Here is a 23,182-nt window from a genome sequence, read left to right as displayed (position 1 = left end):
GAGGCTGCCATCGGGGAGACACAGAAGCAGCTTTTCTGCTGGACGCAGTGGTGTGAGGACCACGTTCACTTCTTGCTGGCTTTTCAGATTTTTGACTCTTCTGTGTGCAACTGTTTCTCACTTCTCGGTTCTATACACTTGGTCATATTTTTCTGGCTGTTGCTGGTCCAAAGCCAACGCTCACTGTCCTTCAATGGCTTCCCACTCCTGCAGGAGGAAAACCCAAAACCTCTGCCCGGCATGCCTCATCCGTCCCTCCCCGCCACCAGCCTCACCACCAGCCTTCATCCTCCGGCGATACCAAACCATGGGCAGCTCCCTGATACACTATGTTCTTGCCAGTCTCTGGGACATCCACGGGGTGTTTTTAAACATTTTAAAATGAAGGGTAAACAAATGAAGTGACCTTTGAAGAAAAGAAGTCTAAAGGCCAGCCTGAGCAAGAACGAGACCCTGTCTCTACTAAAAAATAGAAAAAATCAGCCAGGCACGGTGCCGTGCCTATAGTCCCAGCTACATGGGAGGCCAAGGCAGGAGGATCGCTTGTGCTCAGGAGTTTGAGGTTGCAGTGAGCTATCATGAGGCCACTGCACTCTATTCAGGGCAAAATATATCTGATAAAAGACTTATATACAGAATAAAGAACTTTCAAAAGTCAGTAAGAAAACATCCAATTTTTAAAACAGACAAAATATTTGAACTAATGTATCTCCACGTACAATATACATATGGCACATATGCACACAAAAAAATACATCACAAGTTGTTAAAGTAATGCAAATTAAATCCACAATGTTGTATCACTACACATCCATTAAGAATGATTAAAAACAAAACCAAAAACAAATCTGACAAAACCAAGGGCTGGCAAAGGTGTGGAGTACCTGGGACTCTCATTCACTGCTGGTGGGAACTCAGGATGTTAGGGTCACTTTGGAAAAAAGTACAGCAATTTCTTATAAAGTTAAACATATATTTACCAGACAGCCTAGCAATCCCACTCTTAGGTTTTTGCCCAAATGAAATGAAAACTTATATTCACACAATAACCTGTATATGAATGTTTACAGTGCCTTCACTAATAACCACCAAAAATGGAAAAGAATCCAAATGTCCTTCAATTAGAGAATGGATAAACAAACCGTGGAAGAGCCACATAGTGCAGTACTACCTTGGCAGTAAGAAGGAACCGAGTACGAAGACTATATATTTATAAATGTGTGTAAAAATAGCCTGGCTGAATATCAAATGCATTACGCTGGGTGACAGAACCCAGAATGAAATGGCTGTTTGGTTAATTTATACGACTTTCTGGAAAAGGTAAAACTATAGCGAGAGAAAGCAGATCACGGGTTAGTTAGCAGGGGCTGCGAGTGGGAGTCGGGTTGACACAAAGCGGTGTGAAGGAATTTGGGGGACCATATCGATGGAGCTGTTCTACATCTCGATGGCAGTAGTGGTCACAGACCGTATGCATTTGTCAAACTTCATAGCACTGTATGCTAAAAAGGGTGAATTTCACTAAATGCAAATTATACTCCAATTTTTTTAAAAGCAAGATAGGGACATTTATCTGTGTATTCATGGAATTACAGGAACGGCACAGCTGAATGGTTAGGGCTACACTCTCGGAAGCCCCCGTTTCCCCATCTGCAGAACGGGACTGAGGTCGTGGAGATGAACTGGGACGAGGCAGTAACTCAGCCGCGCACCTCGCTGCCAGGTACCAGCGCACGGTAAGTGCCCCGAGCTTCCGCAGGTACTGTAATTTACAACATCCTGTGAGGAAGGGTCACCTCATTCTGTGACCCTTGTCGAACACCACCTTGGGCCGTGCGCTGGGCAAGGAGCACACCTGCTCTGTGCCACCTTAGCTGCCATCGCTTACTCTGTCCCCTGAGCTTCATGTCGACTCAGAAGCCAGCAGAAAAGAACGTCTGTGCAAGACCTGGAAACCTGAGATGGGATTCACGTCGCCACAAACTGTGGTCTTCTTACCCCTGAGGCAGACTTTTGGACAAAACAGAGCCACAAGAAGGAGCCGGGGGTGCACAGCTGCCTGTCCTCTGGGGGAGGCAGCGACCAGGCGCCACATCCTGTGATGTGGTGACCAGAATGTTCCAAGACACACACAGTAGCTACATTGTTGACTTCTCAGCCAACTTCACAGCCCATCGTAGCATGTCCAGAAACCTCTCCCGGCATCTCACGGCAACACTGCAGATGGCATTCTGCCGGTTGTTTGAAGACGTCGGCAACATGCAGTCATGTTAGGTTTTGAGTATTTAACAATGGAAACACACACACGTACATACACACAGACCATTCTGCAATTCCCTGCCATATCTTCCTAATCGTCGCGAAGATAACATAATCTGGTTACGACGAAAACTCTAGAAACAGAAAACACACTCTGCTTATGTTGTTAAAAGCTGAACTAGGAAACAATTCAGAGCCAGTTGGGCTCATCATCCCACCACAAGGCAGCTCTGCTCACAATTAATTTAACAAAATAAAAGAAGGCAGCAGAAAAAAAAAATCGTGGTTGACTAATGACCTCTAAGCAGTTGCTCACATTTCAAATGGAGTCAAGTTACCATAAAATCTTTTTCTTGGGCCGAAGACTCTCATGTCCTTTGCCTATAGCTTTAATTCTAACATTCTTTTATTTCTTCTTCAGATATTGTTTCCCCCTTTGGTTCAGTCCTCAGCCCATTTGGTCTGTTCCGCTTCTATTGCCTTGGACTGTGACCTGGGCAAGGCATAAAGAACCCAAATCATCCCAAAACTCCCCTTGGTAAGTTGTATTTCTTCCAGAAATTAAGCTGCTGCTGATCACAAATGCCAACATAGCACACGCAAATTACTCTTACTATTAAAAGGGTTCCTGCCTTCCTGAAACATAACACCGTGCTAGGCCACTACCATGCAGATGTAGGAACGTAAATTTTGCTTGATGCAGAAACCTGGTGAGATACATTTTTGGTGTCCAAGAAACGCAAAAAGAAAAATAAGCTTAAAAGCTTTAAATCCAGGAACTGAAGTAAAATTAATTTTGACTCAACTAATTTGGAATTTAAAATCTTTGGGAAATGCACTCAGCCCAATTTACCTCTGTATTATTGTTTTCTAAGCAAATCAACAGTACGGAGATTTCAGAGAAATGTTTATATCACTGAACAGAGCAAAATTCTCAGATAAATGGAAATTTAAAAATAAAAGTGATAAGCAAATTGCAAACTAAATTTATATTCTCATCTAAGCATATGCCTTACTCTCTTCCACTAGGAAACGTTTCATAGAGATACAGGACTGCAGAGGTGCAAGGGGCCTTTAAGGTCATCTAGCCTAATTCTGCCAGCTGTTGGAATGGAACTTACACCATTAGCTATCCCGGTTCTCGGGCCTTCAGACTCGGCCAGGAACTACACCATCGTCTCTGCAGGGTCTTCAGCTTGTCAACTGCAGATCTTGGGACTTCACAACCTCCATCATCACATGAGCCAATTCCTTATAATAAATCTCTCTGTCTCCATACACACCTGCTGGTTCTGTTTCTCCGGAAAATCCTGACTAAAATAGTGTTAAACTTTTAGCACAAGAAAGTAAAGCAAGTGGTCTCAATGGATATGGCAGACACTGTGGATTGTGTACCCCAAAGCCATTTACACCCCTCTTCTCCCTGTCTTTCTCTTGTATAGACCGAAAAGCTAAAATATAGTTTCCTAGCCTCTTTTGTAGCTAAGGACGGCCATATGACACCATGCTAAACAATCAAGTGTAGGCAGACAGCCCTAGGAGACCAACTCTTTGCCAGGGACACGCCAATCAAAACCAATGAGGTATCATCTTACCACAGCTAAAACAACACACCCAAAAGACAGAAAACAACAACTGCTGGTGAGGATGTGGGCAAATGGGCACTCATAATCTTGGTGGAAACGTAAACTGGTATAACAATTATGGAAAACAGTGTGGAGGTTTCTTAAAACAACTAAAAAGAGAATTACCGTAAGATCCTGGCTATTCAACTACTGGGTGTTATACAAAGGACAGGAAATCAGTGTATGTCAAAGGGATACCTGCACCTCCATGTTTATTGCAGCGCTATTCGCAACAGCTAAGACATGCCATCAACCTATATGCGCACCAGCGGATAAATGGATCAAGCAAATGCGGTATATACACACAATGGAACACTGTTCAGCCATGAAAAGAGAATGAAACGCTGTCATTCATGGCAACATGGATGACTCTGGAGGACATTATGTTAAGCAAAATAAGTCAGGCACAGAAAGATAAATACCCCACGTTCTCACTCATACGTGGCAGCTAAAAAAAAATTTTAGATCATGGAAGTAGAGAGAATTGTGGGTACTGGAGGCTGGGGAAGAGAGGACAGGAAGAGGAGGCAAGAGGCGGGTGTTCTGCAGCACTGCAGGGTGAACATGGTCAGCCATAATTTATTGTGTATTCTCAAAAAGCTAAAAAAGAGGATTTTGAATGTTTACAACATAAAGAAATGATAAATGCTTGAGGCGATGGATATGGTAACTAACCTGACTTGCTCATTATACGTTATGTGTATACATGTATCGAAATATCACACTGTATCCCGTAAATACATACAATTACTATGCGTCAACTAAAAACAAAAGGAAAGAAAGCACAGGGATAAAAAACAGATCAGCGGTTACCAGGAGTTGGGGTTACAGTGGTAGGACTGACTACAAAGGGATACAAGGGAACGTTTTTGGGTGATGGAACCATTCTATTAACATACGTCGTGTTTGATGGCAGTTTCATGACAGTATGTTCAAACCACAGAACTGCTTTACTAAATGGGATGAATTTTTGGTATAATAAATTATGCCTCAGGAAACCTTATTTAAAGAAAATATTTAAAGAAATAAACTAGGTACAACTTGGTGTGTTTATTACAAAGCAATAGCTATTATTAACAATAATCTAATTCAACTCTTTTGCTATATGCTCTAAGTAACACTCTGGCCTTCAACATTCTTTTAATTACATGATTAATGCCTACGTTCCCACTAGACTCTAAGCTCCAGAGATCCTTTATCTTTGGTTCAATCTCAGCTTGGTGAGCGATATGTGCTGCTCAATGCCTTCTTTGATTAACCTGTTTCCTACCATGCACTTTGATGTTACTGAAATAAAAGCCAAGTCCCTGAAAGATCACTGTCCCCATCTGGTTCCACGCAACACACCTTGTCCTGTGTTTGGCATCGGACACAGTCGCACTCGAAGCAGTACTGGTCCCTCAGCTGCTTGCGACGCTCCTCGCTGGTCATCAGCATGTCCAGGTAGCAGATGGTGAGCTGCGGAGGCCAGAGAGAAGGTCATTTCACACGGCTGTCGTGCTTATTTTCTTTAACTAACAGCTATTAGTATTGCTAATTACTAGAATAAAACTCGTTTTTACTCCATACCAAAAAGTATGAGAAAGAAAGTACCACTTATGGTCTCTCTACCCAAATAATCACATGGAAAATTTTAATGTATTTCCTTTCAGCCTTTGTTATGTGTTGAGCACATTTATATAATATATTTATTTTAAAGAATTGGGCCCATCACCTCTACACACGTTTGTCCCTTACCTTTTCTTCACTAAACAGTCAAATACCAAGAGTTGTCATGTGTCTGGTATTATCAAGGTTTGGTAATAAATTCTGTAATAATTGGGACTCAGAGAAGCCAAATTAATCCTGGCAATCAAACGGGTGGCAGATGAAGCAGGCAGATTGCTCTTAAATTCTAACCCATTCTATAGCCGCCTCATGGAATTTAGGGTTATCCAAATTTGGTATCTTCAAAATTAGGAGAAAGGAGAAAGCTCTCTTATTTGTAGCTATGTAAAAAATGTGGAATAATTTTCAAAGGGGGAGAGTTTAACATTAAAGTGTCATCATTGATGGAGGCTCCTTAAATTGATTTCTTTCAAACAGAGTAAATATTCCCTGTTTTGGATTGTGAAAGGTTATAAGTGAGGATATACTTAAAGGATTCTTTGGGTTACTCTCTAGCCCTAAGAGTCCACTTTAAGTCACAGGTCTTTTGTGGGTTTTTGTTTTGTTTGTTTGTTTTTTTAAGAGAGATTGAGTCCTGCTCTGTCACCCAGGCTGGAATGCAGTACTATGGTCACAGCTCACTGTAATCTCATCCTGAGCTCAAAAGATCCTCCTGCCTCAGCCTCCTGAATAGCTATGACTACAGACCCGCACCACCACACCTGGCTTTTAAGAGATGGGGTCTGACTATGTTGCCCAGGCTAGTCTCAAACTCCTGGCCTCAAGTGATCCTCCAGTGATCTCCTGCCTCAGCCTCCCAAAGTGCTGGGATTACAGGCATGAGCCACTGCATTTCATCACAGGCAGTTGGAGAAGGATCAGCTTCACATAATCTGACTGTGTTCCCCTCTCCCCTCATCCCCGCTGCTCCAGCCACCCGGGCCTCCCTGCTGGCTCCACACAACACTCTCCCCAGCCTCAAGGCCTGTGCCCTGGACCCTTCGCCCTTCCCCCAGGCTCCACCGCAAGGAGCTCCCTCATTTCCTTGGAGTTTCAGTTAAAACTCACTTTCTCACGGAAGTCTAACCTGAGCACCCTATTTACAAAACAACTCAATTCCCATCCCTCCCCAGCGCTCCTCATTCCTTCCCCTTTGCTCGTTTTTCTTTTTCTGTAAAACATACTGGCTTGCACAATACTGTATAAATTACATTTTATTGACTCTTAAATGTGGAAATGTGGGCTATGTGTGGTAGGGGAAGAAGGGGATATTGCAGGAGAGGAATGAGGCAGGATTACCTACTGAAGGAGATGACGAAAACTTCCTAGAGCAAAAAACTCCATGTGGTTTTTCTTATACTTAAAAGGAAGCATCTCGTGTCTACAAAGCATGATCTTACTTGTTTGAAATCATGGCAGGGCAGAGAAGGGCATCCTCTTTGACAGAGAATGAAGCTTGGGGAAGGCCTCGCTACAGCTGTAGGGGTGGGGTGGGAGGAGGCCTGGCCACCATGGCCACCCCTAGGTTGCCAGAAGCCACAGCCTGGCTCTCCATAGATGCTTCACATGTTGGGCAGCCATAACACGCTGCTCCATACAGACGCCGGAGTGCCTGCCCATCAGAAACGCAGGCAATGATGCTATCGAGCACCTACTACACGCCAGCACCCGGCATCATGGAATAATGAAAACCAGCAAAGGTCATGGATTCAGGTAATGCTGACAAATTGCTGCCCATGTCATTTCTCTATGTGAAGACTGTGGATGGTTTCTCACTGCCTACGAAGAAAGGCACATAAGGCTTTTCCCAGCGGATTTTCTATCTGCTTTTCTAGCCTCAAGCTCTCTCCCTAAACCTCGACCTGTCACAGTTACGTCCACTGCTGCACCCCTGCAACAATGCCACCACCCCAGCGTGTGTCCGGGCACTGCTGCCTAAGCTGGCCAGGCCCTTCCTCCATACTCAGTTAAGAGCGAGCTCGTCCTTCCAGCTTGGCTCAGATATGCCTCTTCCAAGGAGGACTGTCACATTCCCCAGGGAAGGTGACCCATTTTTCCCTTTGTGCCTCTTTTATGCCACTGGAGTTTGCAAAATACACTGCATCAAAGCTTAGGGGCTCAATGGCAAAACTATTTTTTATTCATATTTTTGGGAAAAAAACAGCCAGATTACTAACTGGTAATGACAGCTAAGACCATTTTACCAGCCTAAGATAAAAACCTTTATTAAAGACTCATTGACTCACAGTTGTAATGGAATATCTGCTCATTAAATGTAGGGCTCATTTATCGGGAACATATATGTGAAACTTGGTCATTGATCAGTTGATGCTTTAATGGCACAGAACAGAATTGCACTAAAATATTAATGCCACTGACCACTGCTTTGCCATTTTAGTTCAGCTCTTACAGAAAATACAGTAAATCACTTCCAACTTAGAGAACTACAAAATAGATTTTCTTGAATATGTGGCTTACATTAAAATCTCAAGGCAAAATGAACCCCTGTTCCATGAAACCATCTTTTCATTATCTGCAACTGAGTGGATGATAAGGCCTAATTAAAATTAGACCTTGTTTTCATTTCTGGAATTACACTGACACAGTTACAAATTTTTCTGCTAAAACTAACTCTGAACTGAGAAGAGACTTTGAAAACTCTCACTGCATTTTAAAGTCAAAGGTGAGTGTCATGCTTGTCTCTCTGTCTCACAAATCCTGCTAATTTTAGCTTCTAAATATTACATTCTTCAGACCCCCCCCCCATCACATGCCACCACCTGACCTCCCACTGACTTCAGGCTGCCACTGTCACCTCCTGCCTGGATCACTACGTCACCCCAAGCTTGCCTACACATAGAAAAACCTGGTCCCGCAGTTCCTTTGCTTAAACCCCTCAATGATACCCCGTTGTCTGTCCTTCCCCTTCCACCAATCCTTCCTGACTGCCTCCTACACAACAGCCCATGCTGGGGAACCCTCAGCTGAGCTGAGCTCTGTAGTAAGGCCCCCAAGGGTCTGGTCAGTCGGTCCCTACTCATTCCTTGATCAGCTGATCACATCTGAACTCTTCCGTCTACTGACGAGAGCTGCTTCTTGCTCACTGAACTCACCCATCTGTCCCTGGCCTCTGTGTCTGTATCTATCACACCTTCCCCTGCTCAACTCTCTGGATCCTTTCAGACTCTAGAAGTCACTTCTCTGGAAGCTTCTTAGCTGCTCCCAACCATGCCCTTACTAACCACGTGGGTGCCCCTGCTGTGAATTTCCATAAAGCCCGGTGCACATTTTTTTTTTTTTTTTTTTTTTGAGACAGAGTCTCGCTCTGTTGCCCGGGCTAGAGTGAGTGCCATGGCATCAGCCTCGCTCACAGCAACCTCAAACTCCTGGGCTCAAGCAATCCTCCTGCCTCAGCCTCCCGGGTAGCTGGGACTACAGGCATGAGCTACCATGCCCGGCTAATTTTTTCTATATGTATTTTTAGTTGGCCAGATAATTCCTTTCTATTTTTAGTAGAGACAGGGTCTCGCTCTTGCTCAGGCTGGTCTCGAACTCCTGACCTCAAGCGATCCACCCGCCTCGGCCTCCCAGAGGGCTAGGATTACAGGCGTGAGCCACCGTGCCCGGCCCTGGCGCACATTTATAGCACTGTGCTCTTCGTATTCTACTAAATAGTATCGTTTTCTGCTCTCTGGCAGTTTCCGCAACTATACCCTGATCTCCTAAAGGCAGGACTAGGTCTTACTAATCTCTGTATTCCTCGAAGTTTCTAGAGCTCCTACCCCAGTCCTGCCATCCAGTAAGCACGCACCGAATCTCTTACACAGCTTAGCAAATATGACGACTGAGAGAAGGAACAGACTGTCCCCACCCCCAAACACATTAGATTAAAACTGACATTAGGGATACTGATATGTTCAATTTATGTAAATCATATTTCTCCCAACTGATACGGCTCCAGAGAAAGCTGGAGGCAAAAGGTGTTATTTATAACAGCTACAAGTTCTTTAACCAGGGGTTTCCATGAGGATGGCCTGGCCTATCCAGCCCTCTGCCCTGATCCGTGTTTTATAAGACGATCGGACCATCAAATGCATTTCATAGCTTCACACAGCTCCGGAAGGGTGGCCATCAGCAATCTAGCCAAGTTAGCCATGACTTCGATGATACTGCAAACACTTCTCGGCAGGGGGACGCTGGATGAGGAGACAAAAAAACAAAACCAAAAAAATAAAAAGGCCCCATAACTCAGCATTATGATGGAAATGCTTAAACAGCTAAGTGTTATGAACTAGCGAAAGCGCTACTGTGGAGGGAAATGGTCCAAAGATGGTCCAAAGGATGGATTTATGTGGAGAGGAACAAAGGGTAAGGAATTTCCATGGCAACTCCTATTGTTCTGGAACTTGGTGCAATTTTCCTGCTCTCCCCACGTGAGGTTTGAAATGTGCCCGTCTCATCCGGCGATGGGTTGGTTGGGTTTCATGTTCTTTTCTCTCCAGGGGCCGTGCGGCACAGCTGAGGACAGCTGGTAGCTTAAAAATGGCTTTCAGAGTCTACTCGGCCTCTTCTTTCATCTTTAACAGGTCTCATGCATTCACTCAACAAACAGACTGAGGGTCCTCTGTTACAGGCACTGTCCATCCTCCCTCGTGGAGCCTGTATGCTGTGGTGCTCACACTCCCAACAGCCCATCTTAAAACTGTGACTGTCCCGACGAGCAGTAGATGATGCTACGAAATTACCAAAATGTCTAAATTTAGTCCCTTAATCTATTTAAATAAAGCTATACTTTGGCACAATAAAGAGGAATCACCCCATTTACTCGATGCCTCAAAATGTCTTTTCCCTTGGTGCTTCGTCTCCGCTACCTCAGCCCCAAGGGGCCAGTTTTAAACGTAACGGATGTATTTTAGTTGTCAGGGGTTGCTACAGGCATTAGCTGAGCAGGGACGAGGGACGCAAGTCTTCAACAATGACCCGACCGTCCCACACGAAGAACCCTTCCATCCAGAATGTCAACAGTGTCCCCACCGAGAAACACTGCTGGTCGTCACAGGACGCCCAGTTAACTGTCACTTAAAGAGTCCCTGAATGCCCCCTGTGTGCAAGGCAAAGTGCTGGGAGACACAGAAATATGACACAATTGCCCGTCCTCATGAAGCTCAGAGTTGAAAACAGAAGTCACCAAAAGAGACAGAGTAAGCGCCCAAGATATGTTAATAACCACTGTAAGGGAGATGTCAGAGGGAAACATCCTCACGTGGGAAATCAGGAAAAGCTTTAGAGAAGAGACGTGTCTGAAAGGGTGTCCTCGTTCGTTTTCTGTTGTTAGAACAGAAAACCACAGACTGGGTGGTTTACGAAGGAAAGAAATGTATTCCTCCCAGTTACGGAGGCTGGGAAGCGTGACATCAAGAGCATGGCGCCAGAGTCCGGCGGGGGCCTTCTAGCTGCATGACACGTGTACATAAGATGGCAGAGGGCTTTCACGTGGTGACAGGGCAAGTGTGTGCCAGCTCAGGTCTCTCTTCTTAGAAAGCCACCAGTCCCATCGTGGGGACCCCACCCTGATGATCTTATCTAATCCTAATTACCAAGGCATCTTTCTTTGGAGGCATTCTTTGCCCGCCTCTAAATACCGTCAACATAAGGATACAGTGATCAAGTTTCCAATACCTGATATTTGGGGGACACGTTCAAACCAAAGCAAAGGGCCTTGAAGGGCATAAAACATTAAGACAGGTAGAAACAGGGGGCAGAGACAGGAAGGAGAACTCATCAGAGGAAATGTCTTTCATCAAGACCTATATAATGGAGAAATTTTTATTTTCTTAAGCTGGTATAAGAGGGATTTATGGAAAGAACCCTCTTTTCCTTGAGAAGATGCCTTGGTAAGTATTATAGAGGAAAATATCTGAGTCTGAAGGGCCTTACACTGAGCAGAAATGTTTTGTATTCAGCAAGAGGAAAGATTTGCTTGCTGGTCCAGATACAGAAAGATAAAGACATAAAAAAGTGAAATAAGCACTAAAAGACAACGTGTTTTCTCAAATAAATAAAAACCAATCAGGCAGAATAACTGGCCACCAAGCCCAGAAAACAAGATACAAGAAAGTTTTTTTGTTGTTTTTGAAAACTCCAGCCATTTCTAATGGTTTTTCAGTTTGCTTTCTCAACTTACTTGTTTCTTTCTTTTTTTTAATTTGCTAAAACATCGTCATCATCATCAATAGCCCCCACACTTCACCAAACTAATATTACTGAAAACAGATAGTGGTTCCCTTTCTTACCTGCCATGAGGTCATGCATGGTCCCAAGAAAAAAAGTCTAAATTTTCCATGTCATTAATTTAAAATCCCAGTGTATGCAGGACACTGGTCCTAAAAACTGGGAATTCCGAAAGTGGCTGTTTAAGAAGAGGCTCATTCAGTTGAGAATCAGTCTGGAGGGAGCCCGTCAAAGCCAAACCCCTCTCTCCATAAAATATGGTTGCCCTCTGAGTTTAGGTTTTATTGGCTGAGTGCTGCATAAATGCAATAAAAGCTTACGACACTGTTTTCCTTGCAATAAATATCCACTTTACCAAATTGGAAAGTAGAAGGAAACTGGGTTCTAGAAAGCGTAAAAATCCATAACTCGGATCTCAGCACAGGCAGGAACTGAGCAGACCCCGTGCAGGCTCAGGCTCGGCAGCCCCAGGGCAGCCCATGTAGCTGCCTCGCCAGGCCTCAGCCTTCTGTTACGGCTCCTCGTCAGGAGATGCTGGGGGAGCTGTCTGCAAAACTGGAAGGGTCAAGGCCAATTTGCTGCCTGAGGTCGCACTCCCTGTCCTGTATTTCTTCTGCATCTTTGCTTAAAATGTTCACCCAGAGATGCTGATGGGTTTGTAAAAGCCTAAAGATAGCCTGAAGGAGTAAAAGCTGTTTGGTTTACTAACACAAAGTAAAAAAAAAAGTGTAATGACCTTCAAAACGCAATTAGTGGTCTTGGGAGTGAACAAGCCTTGGGGACCCCATTCCCAGGCTGGGCCACCCTCCCTGCCCATGGCAGGCTGACCCCTTGCAGGGATACGACAGGCTGTTGCCACCGAGATTTAACGACTCCCACGCATGTGCGTAAAACATACACCCTCCGTCACACACATAGACACCCCCCACACACACAACAGGAACCGTTGTCATCTAGAAGTATGGCGGCAAAAAAAAAAAAAATGAGTCCACGTATAATCTGGGAGAAGTCACAATCAGTTGCTGGGTAAAGGCGACTATACTGTGGATCTTGTCACAGGCAGAAGGACAATGGAAAGCTGTCCCCCCAGGCACAGCTGGCTCTATAGACGGGCCATGCTGAGAGGGTCTTTGAGGGGACAGGGGGCCAGTCAGGGGGCAGCCCAAGGGTCCTTACCTCCTCCCCCACCTCGATGTCTCGGACAGCTCGCAGTAAGAGGTGGGGCCCGTTGAACACGATTGAACAGTTGGGGTCACAGCTGTGATTGAGCAAAGACATACTGGAGAGAAAAAAACAAGGGAGACCATAATGGCTCAGCAGACAAAGTCAAACAGCTCAATTTAATAAATGCAATGGCCAACAGATACCTTAGGTTGGTGGGGGGAGGCAGCTGCAGGTGGCACTACGGACTGAGTACTCAGGGTGCAATCACAGAAATGTCACTGACCCACTTCCTGTGAAGTGCATCGCCCCAAGACAGAGGCTAATTAGGGAATTTGTTAATAAAAACATTTTCTGGGTCCTTTTTGGGGGTAGGGACAGGAAGATAGTTAACTCATTAGGTATCAGCCAACATGAAGACGGGGGAAAAATTGACCTACAAGGAAATAATCTCTGAGACAATGGGATGCAGCCACCAAAATACAGCTGCCCTTTCCCACACGGGCCCTCATCTGTTGAGCTCCTCTGGAGGAACGGCCACCTCTGCTAGAGCGTCCACACTGAAGGACACTCAGGAGTAACTCCTCTTAAATGCAGAGCGGTTATCTTGCTAACTACATCCTGATGCGTTTTGGGCCATGGCCCAGCGTTTTTATTACCTTGGAGGTACATTTTTTACCATCTAGAAAATGGAATGGATTTAAGCTGCTACCATAAATTGATAATAATCAGAGTCAACGCTTACTACGTAGAGTGAACACTTTCTTGTACTTGAGCATGTTTATTAAATATCATCGTAACAATCTCATGAGGATCACTTATAGGTGAAGAGACTGATGTATAGAAATCAAATGGCTTGCCCAATGACAAGGACACACGACTACTAAGTGGAGACTGCCTCCAAACCAGGTGGCCTGAATTCAGAGCCCATACTCTGAACGACCCTGTTACTGCTTTGCAAGTAGCCATACCAACAGACCTGATCTACAGCTAATGACACCGATGAGAATTTAAAAAAAGCTGAATCCTCAGATTCACAATTAATTATAAGAGAGTCTCAATTTGTATTTGGACCCTTACGGCATACAAACAAAATGAAACGGGAAGTGACTATGGTACTCGTGGAAAAACAGTCTAGTAGCTCAGTGGTAAGGGTCACCTCAGTGACAGCTGGGGAGAGAGCACTTCAGAGGGACGAACACGGGAAGTTTTCTTGCCTCCTTGAGGGACAGAGCTCAGAGGATGCTGACTCAGAGGACAAAATGGAACCAGCTGGCGCAGCACGGCCCATCTGGTGACATCATCACGTGCCTCAGCCTGAGAGGCTGGGGGTTCAGATCAGGGCAGGGGTCCAGGGAAGAACCAGATCTCAGCCCGATGGTTACTCAGCACCCACAGTCCTCAACTTCGTCCTGCGAAGTCCCCCGGAGGACAAGCATTTAGGTCTGAGGTCTGCCTCTGTCTTAATACCACAGCATATGATGTGCGGTTATAAAACTGTTTCCTTTAAACTTAACATTTTCCATTTTCTTGTAATTTATCACTGAGTTCCCAGGTTGGCTCTTGAGCCAGCTGTTGCACCTGCCTTTCTACCTACCTCCGAAGGGCTGGATTTGGGGAGGGATTAAAGCTGTGTCTTCCAGTCAATGAAACACTGTCCACCATACCTGGGGTACAGGCCAACGCCGACTTCCTGCATCTCCGCATTGCAGATGGTGAAAGAGTTGCAGATCACCTGCGAAAACAAGGGAGACACAATCAGTGTGACGAGAGTCTCTTAGGAAACTCTGCAGGTGAATGGATAAAAATTTTCAAAATAAAACCTAAGAGCCTTTTAATAGTTGCTTCAGAAAGATCCAAGCCAAACATTGACACTCTTTCAGTTGCAAAAGAATTTATCTAGAACATACTCCCCCTTAAGAAATTCAGGTGCTTACGTGCAGAAATACCAGCATCCTGGGGAAAAACAAAAACACCAAAACGGGCTTAAGGCAGCACAGGACCTAGTAAGTTCAATCTAATCGCCCCCCATCCCCCAAAGTTGCACCATTACATAAAATGCTCAAAATTCAGAATACGAATAAACTATTTACTGAAAACTAGGATCCTACAATATCATGCTTTTTCACCCAAGCTGCCTGCAGTTTCCAAATGCCACTGTTTACCTGTTGAGTAAGAGTGGCCTTTTTTTTAATTACAAAGAGTGAAGTATACCCGGAGTGAGTTTGTGATCCAAGTTGATGACAGACCGCAAGGCCCACAGAAAGTCATTTAGTCAAGCCATGGCGTTCACAGGCACCCGGGACCCGTCACTCAGTATATGGCACAGCCCTACACCCCACGGGGGGTGGGTAGGGGAAAAGAAATTTAAAAATGCCATCACTGTGCTCACTCAAGGAACTTAAAAACCTGATTTGTGGAATAAGGTTCACGTACGAGAGACCATACAGAGTCATGGAAAGGGCAGTGGCCTTGGAGTGAGACAATCTAGGTCCCAGCCACACATCACTGTCTCAGACGGATGCTGGGGAAAGAACAATGAAGGAAAAAACCAAAGTCCCTGCCTTCATGGAGCTTAAGTTGTAGCTGGACAGACAGACGGATTTTTTAAAACCTCAACGATAAAAACATCACATGTAGATAAGTGCTAAGGAGAGAAATAAGGTAAAATAAAGGGACAGAGGGAAAAGTAGTCAGGAAAGCTCTTTAGGCAAAGTTGACACTACGGCAATGACCTTAAGGGAGTGTGGAAACGACCACCTGTCTACACAGGTGGTGAAGGTTCACGCCAGGAGACAGAGCAAGTACGACGGTCTGCGAGCAGGAAGCCTCTTGGCTGCAGAGGAACAGCAAGAAGGCTGGTCTGGCCAAAGCAGAGCAGGTAAGAAGAAGAGCAGTAAACTGCGACATCAGAGAGGCAGCAAGATCAGGCAGGGCCTTACAGCCATGTTTGGATTTTGTTCAGAATGAGACAGAAAGCCACTGGGTTCTGAGCCCAGGAGAGAATGGATCTGACTTCTGCCTTAGAAGGATCACTCTAGGGCCTGTGTAGAGAACGGGCTCCCAGAAGGCAAGACTGGAAGAGGAGAAAGCAGTTAAGAGACCACCTGCTGCAGCTCAGGTGAGAGATGCTTGTGACTCAGATGCTGGTGGCAGAAGGGAGAAGGGGGTAGCACTGCCACCAGGACTGACTCTCACGGGGAATGCAGAGAGTCAAGGGTAGCAATTGAGTTTTTGGCCTGAACAAGTAGAAGATTACAGCTGCCATTTATTAAGAGGAGGAAGAATGTAAAAGCAACAGGTCTGGCTGCAGGGAGCTGGGAGAAAGCCCAACAGTTCTGTTTCAGTTGTGTTAAACTTGACGTGGCCTCCTGGACACCCCAGCCAGGACTACGAATGAGCAACTGGGGTTCAGGGGAGCAGTTAAGGCTGGAGATACAAATTTAGGATGAAACATGACAAAGCCCATTAAAAAAAAAAAAAAAAAGTAGAAGAGGCCACTACGGACTTGAAATAAACCAGTGATTACAAATGGATGCTGACTTGGTATAAATTTCCTGTAAAGGAAGAAGCAGTGACAACAAATTTCTCTAAATCAGGTTTATAGGAAAGAACACAAAGTATGAAAAGGCATTCGGTCCTTTGAGATTCTCCCACTGCTAAAAACAGCTCTTACATGAACACAACAGAATTTATTCACAAATTTGTCCGCTGTTCTTTCCCTGAGGCTATTACCTGGCATTTTACCTCCTTCAAGTCACCTGATGAAAAAATGCGCTTACCACAGATGTCTGTCAAATATATATATATAAAAGTATAAAGCTCTGCAATATAATTTTCATTGTTTAATTTTCCTTCCACATCCTGAGGCTCAAGAACTACTATGAGATTCTTGAATAATTTATTATAAGACATTGTTGTAAGTTTCTACAGCTCTGCTGTCTTTTCTGTTATAAATTCCACTTAGATGTGCCCCTACCCAAAAAGTTTATCACAATGAACGTAACTTTCTCCCATGCATCACACTTAAAGATTCTTTTGTTCAGTTTAAATCTCCAAAAATGTCCTCGTACATGATAATCTAGTTTCATTATTCTCTTTCCACGTAAGTGGTGCAGAAATACACCCCCGGGTGGTGCCAGTATTCTTCCCTGTAATTTGTCTTAGCTCCAATACTAACTTTCGAAATGAAATACGGTAGATGGTATGTATCGCCTTACGGAGGATGAAATGAATATAGCAGAGTGTGGCTCAAATCACCTGTGTTTTTCCATCAAATTAATGGAAAAAGAACTATAGAAAAATGTTCCACGTGACAGATAAGACTGAACACTAACCAACTACTTAATGTAATCGCCAAATGAAAGGTAAATTCAAGTGTGTGCTGAGGTTACTTTCACTATGTAGAAACTAAGGGGAAGATTCTCTCCAGGAGAGACTTTGGCAGGCAAGGGTTTGTTATACTCATCATGCCTGACATCTCAGAGTGAAACTCAGAAGCATGTACTTCACATGATAGCATGTGACGTGTACATGATTCATATTCAAGCTACACGGATCTGCATGAAGGTGTTTTGGAGATGAGTACTTAGGGTTGTTTCTGGCCTGCAGGAGCGCTGATGCCTGAAGTCCTCTGCCGGTTCCTCTTAGACCAACGCCATCTTCCCTGTGTAATGGCGCCTTTCTCTAAACGATAAAGTATTGCATGCACAAAAATGATGAGTAAAATTTACATTATTTTATTTGAGTCCACTGGACAGGATAACTTTTTTGAAAAAACATTAATAAAATAAAATACGGTAAAATCTGAATCCAAAGGGAAATGGGTATTGACTTACAAAATTTAATCAGCCAAAAAGCAGCAGACACTTAGCATCCACGGACTTAACACTTGCATATTTGACTTTGCTTAATGACGAGGGTCGATGATATGTAATAATGTGTTATTTTACTGAGACATTGTTTCATTTGACTCCTCCTTGTCATAAGGTTGATGTCCACAGGAAAAGGCCCAGTTACCTAATGACTGTGATCCACATGCATTTGTTATTCCTGGCTCTGTGTTACGAAAGCAGACACTTTCTTAAAGTGACAACCATCTTTTTTCTGCCTGCAAATGGTCCTGATCTGAAAACCAACTGGAAGTCCTGGTGCTAGAAATGCATCAATCTAAAGAATGGGCATCAGTTCGCTTCATAAACTACTTTGATCCTGAATTTATAGAATCATTACATACCTGAATTACTTAAGTTTTCCAGTTATAACACACATTTTTCAGGGAGAAGAAAAGGAAGAATCACACAGGCATTTTTACATTTGGAAATTCATAACTTTCTTGTGACCTATTCCATGGGACTGCCACAGGTCTCCTGTGTAATATTTAGCCCCTTAATATGGCAATGAATTTTTAAAAATCTAACTAACCTCCTCCTCCCTCACCCTTATCTCCAATCAATGCAATTTGTAGAAATTCTACCAGGATGTCTTTGGAAATTACCCAGGGAAGGCAGAATTAGGTAAGGTTTAAGTATTTGTGAGTATCTAAGAAAGACCTGCAGAGAATCACAAAACAGAGTTCAACATCTACTCCTCGTTCTCTCCCAGGCACTATTCCGAAGGCTGTTCCCTGTTCCCTTCTCAGCCGGGCTGCACATGCTCAGTCAACCCTGATTCCTAGCAACACAATTTCAACCAATCTTCTTAAGCTTTCTACTTCACCCCGTCAGCCTGCTAGAAGGTATGTGGGCTATAACTTTAAGAGGAATGAGTCTTTAGAGAATGCATTTTATCTTGTCAGCACTTTGGATCTCAATTTCCTTCTCACCCTTTCACCCTAAAATATCAGCTTGCATAAGATGCAAAGACACGCGGCTGTAAGCATTCAAAACGGCTGAGCGAGGAAAAGCAGACAAGTCACTAAGTACATCTTCAAACTGGACCCCCAAATGTAGCAATCATCCTTCTCTTCTACCTGTTGTTTCTGGAATAGTTTGTTTCAGTAATGGAAAATTTAAATACTCTCATGTAAATGCAATTTTCTTCTGCTCCAGCTCTGAAAAATGTCCCGGACTCCTGGTCTAGTGCAATGATTCTCACACTGTGTTCCCAGGAACCCTTTGAGCCAAAAGCGAGGAGGCATCAGCAGGAGGGGTCCCACATCCCCTAAACACATTTCACTATCATTAACATTTATTATGAGAAAGTGAGCTCTGTGAATGCTGGGAGTTCCGTTTTGTTCACTGCCATAACCCTGGGCTTTTAACAGGGCCTCGAATATAATAAGCTGCTTTATATAAGTTCTTTGAATGAACAGACGAAAGAATGAATGAACCGCATGTTTGCTACAGCTGGGGACCCATTTAGCTGATTTTCACAGCAGCCCTATCAGGCAGGTACGACGGCTATCCTCAGTTTACAGATGAGGAAACTGAGGCCCAGGGCACCCTGGCAGCCTGGCTTTAGAGTCCTGCTCCTGAACATCACACCACGGGACACAGCCTCCCACACGGGCCAGCAGAGCGATTTCATCTGCTTTACAGACGAGGTTTCCATCATTTAACTGAAGAAAGGGTTGGTGTTAGAGAGAAAGAAAAGTTAAAAAACCACTGACTTCATGGAGGAACCCAAAGGCTCCAAGTAACAATCTCACTTCTTACTTTTTTTTTTTTTAAAAAACCACTACCCTCCAGACCTGATGCAAATGACTTAATTGCTGTTTCAGGTTTCTCATCTTTTATCACTTATCTTGCAAGGTTACTATACGCAAAGTACTTAGAGAATCCTGATGTTGTTAGGAATAGAATTTTGTTGACGTTGGCTCCAGAACTGTGAAACAAGGACAAGGTCTAGGTGATCACTAAACTTCTAAAGTTCAGTGCCTCTGTGGCTGAGGACCTTGCACGGTGCTGTCCACATGGTCACTTCATTCCTCAACGTCCCTCCCAGCTGAACAAGCCACGTGGCTTTAGGCTCAGTGGCCAGGCAGCCTGGCCAAGCTCCCATCAACGTGTCAGCCAGAGGAAGCAGAGAAGGAGAAACAGAACCTTGTGTGTAGGTCACGTTCAATAGTAAAAAGAAAACAGGGACAACTGCAAAACCAATCATCTCTGTGTTTCACTATGTTTCTAGAAATATCCACTGAGGAAAAACCACAGTAGCCCTGCATACATGATAATGCCTCTCGTGGGCTTACTTCTGATATTATATTTTAAGTAGGTGACAAAAAACAAAAATCAACAGTTTCAGGTCTTGCCAGCAACTGGGATTTGACTTGAACTATAAAACAGTCAAGGGGAGTTTATTGGGAGAGACATGAAGCCCTCCTTTACAACCTCTCGTCAGACTAGAAACTGCTGGCTTGCCACGCAGTTCCTGCTGCTGGCACTTGTTAAGGAAAATAAAAATGCTCAAAGTCCTGATTTAAAAACAGGATGAGACTTCTGGTTTCTGATCTGGCATATGAGGAGCTTGGAAGTCCCCACTCCATCCTAACAGCAAGTAAAAAGCTAAACTAAAAAAAAAAATATATACGTATATATCAAAGGCCGGGTGCAGTGGCTCACATCTATACTGTTATCACTCTGGGACGCTGAAGTGGGAAGATCGCTTGAGGTCAGGAGTTCACCACCAGCCTGAGCAAGAGCAAGACACTGTCTCTACTAAAAATAGAAAAAAAAATTAGCCATCCCATCACACCCAAGAGGAAAAAAACCCTGAGAAGCACTGGTTAATTTCACAGTCCAGGGGCACAGACTCACTGTAAGACTAAGACTCAATCACAGGACTCTAGGAGAACCCTTCCACTCTCCCCAACACCTTACCGCTACATCAAGGCCTCTTTACAGTTCTGTTTACCCAGTACGCCACAATGTCAACCTTTCAACATAAAATTACAAAACATACTAAAAGGCAAAAAACATAGTTTGAAGAGACTGAACAAGCATCAGAACAAGAGTCAGATATGGCAGGAATATTAGAATTATCAGACCAAAGGAAAAAAAAAAACCCTGATTAATATGCTAAGGGCTTTAATGGAAAAAGTAGATAACATGTGAGAACAGATGGATAATGTTAAGCAGAGATAAGAAAATTCTAAGGAAGAATCACAAAGCAATGCTAGAATTAAAAAACACTGTAACAGACTTGAAAAATACCTTTGATGAGCTTATTAGTAGGCTGGACACAGCTGAGAAAAGAATCTCTGAGCTTGAGAATATGACAACAGAAACTTCCAAAATGAAAAAGCAAAGAGAACAAAGACTAACAAAACCAGAATATACAAGAACTGTAGGACAACTATGAGAGGTGTAACACATATGTACTCAGAATGCCAGAAGGAGAATAAAAAGAGGAAGGAAAGGAAGAAATACATGAAACAAATATGACTACTTCTCCCAAATTAATGTCAAACACAAGGCCACAGATCCAGGCAGCTCACAGAACACCAAGCAGGATGCCAGAAAAACTACACTCAGGCATGTCATATTTAAAATTCGGAAAATCAAAAATAAAAAATCTTAAAAGAATCCAGAGGAAAAAACCCTTTACTTATTACAGAGGACCAAAGGTAAGAATTGTATCTTACTCCTCAGAAACCATGCGAGCAAGAAAAAAGTAGAGGGAAATATTTAAAGTTTTGAGAGAAAAAAAAAGCCCATCGACCTTGCATTCCATACCCAGGAAAATTATCCTTCAAAGGTTAAGGAGAAATAAGGATATTCTTGGACAAACAAAACTTGAGGGAATTTGTTGCCACTAGAAAACTGTCTTGCAAAAAATGCTAAAAGTTCTTCAGAGAGAAGGAAAATGCTATGGGTCAGAAAACTTGGATATACACAAATAAAGGAAGAGCCGTGGAGAAGGAATAAGGAGATAAAATAACAACTTTTGCTTTTCTTATTCTTAATTGACCTAACACACAATAGTTTGTTCAAAATAATAATAACGCATTCAGTTACGTACACATACACATGCTTATGCACAAGCAAAATGAATGACAGCAATGATCCAAGGGATGGAAGGGAGGAATTAGAAATATTTTTGTTATTAATAGAAGGTATTTGTACTACCCATAAAGCAGTTTAGTGTTATTTAAAAGTACACTTGGATTAGTTGCAAATGTATATTGCAAACTTTAGGGCAACCACTAAAAAACGTAAAAAAAAAAAAAAGAAGTATAATTAATATGCTAAGAAAGGAGAGAAAATAGAGTCATGTAAAATTCAGCTTTATTCATAATTGCCAAAACTTTGAAGTATTCGAGATGTCCTTCAGTAGATGAACGGACAAATAAAGCGTGGTACACATCTAGACAATGAAATACTATTTGTCACCAAAAAGAAATGAGCCATCAAGCCATGAAAAGACAGAGGAACCTTACATGCATATTATTAAGTGAAAGAAGCAGAAATGAGCTAACAAAGCCAGGAAAAGACATACAGGGACTTTAAATGCATATTACTAAGTGAAGAGAAGCCAATCTGAAAAAGTTTTATACTGTACAATTCCAACTGTGTGACATTCTGGAGAAGGTGACACTATGGATACAGTAAAAGGATTGGTGGTTGCCAGGGAATGGGTGGGGGGAGAGGCAAATAGGCAAAGCACAGAGGACTTTTAGGGCAGTGACGCTACTGCCAGAGCTCGCAGGACACGGGCTTCCGACACTTCTCTCTCCTGCAGGGTCAAAACCCCCCAGCAAAGCCCTGCTCGCCCGAGTCAGCCGAGCCTCACAGCCCAGGTGTTTGACCCCCTCTTCCGTGCTGAACTTGCCATCCCTGCTGTAAATCAGTCAGCGCGGACCCACAAACGCACCCGTTCATTTACTTAAGAGCACACAACCCCGCAAAGGGCAAAGGGGCCTGAAGAAATCCAAACTAACTGAACAGGGTCGGGGGAGAAAGGTCAGCAATACGGATCCCTCTGCTGCAGATCAATGGTATCTCTCACATGTGCACACAAATCCCCACAGAAATACCAACAGCATTCCTCTGTGCCGTTCTAAAACTCAGATCACATCGAGAAAAGAGCAAGGTGCCTTGCTTTTTGTCACACCGCTGAGTCTTCGCTCCGTCAGAATGCTATTAGCATTAGTGGGAGATTTTATTACCTCTCAAAGTGTGTGTAAAAACCCAGTGTCTCTGAAAAGTATTATTTTGTTGACATTTATCCTAAGGACTATTAAAACAACATATAAAAATGTCAATGTGTCATTTGAATACCCCATCACACCCACACTGGCTATGGTACGATGTTCGTTT

At 43.6% G+C, this 23,182-nt stretch overlaps 1 protein-coding gene across 11 annotated transcripts in view; it reads right to left on the bottom strand.

Moving 5' to 3' along the window:
• Positions 1-23,182, bottom strand: part of SMYD3 (SET and MYND domain containing 3) — a 358,877-nt gene that overhangs the window by 66,621 nt on the left and 269,074 nt on the right. For all 11 annotated transcript variants that reach the window (XM_045537179.1, XM_045537180.1, XM_045537181.1 and 8 more), the window contains 3 exons: positions 14,591-14,658; positions 12,939-13,041; positions 5,232-5,342 (listed from right to left, as the gene is read on the bottom strand). In XM_045537179.1, the coding sequence (XP_045393135.1) occupies positions 5,232-5,342; positions 12,939-13,041; positions 14,591-14,658 (282 nt within the window). The remainder of the gene's footprint in view (positions 1-5,231; positions 5,343-12,938; positions 13,042-14,590; positions 14,659-23,182) is intronic.

Source organism: Lemur catta, chromosome 25 (assembly GCF_020740605.2).
Source record: "Lemur catta isolate mLemCat1 chromosome 25, mLemCat1.pri, whole genome shotgun sequence".
In the NCBI taxonomy this organism is placed as follows: domain Eukaryota; kingdom Metazoa; phylum Chordata; class Mammalia; order Primates; family Lemuridae; genus Lemur; species Lemur catta.
The sequence above is the reverse complement of the archived record's forward strand: the minus strand, read 5'-3'. Positions and strand labels throughout refer to the sequence as shown.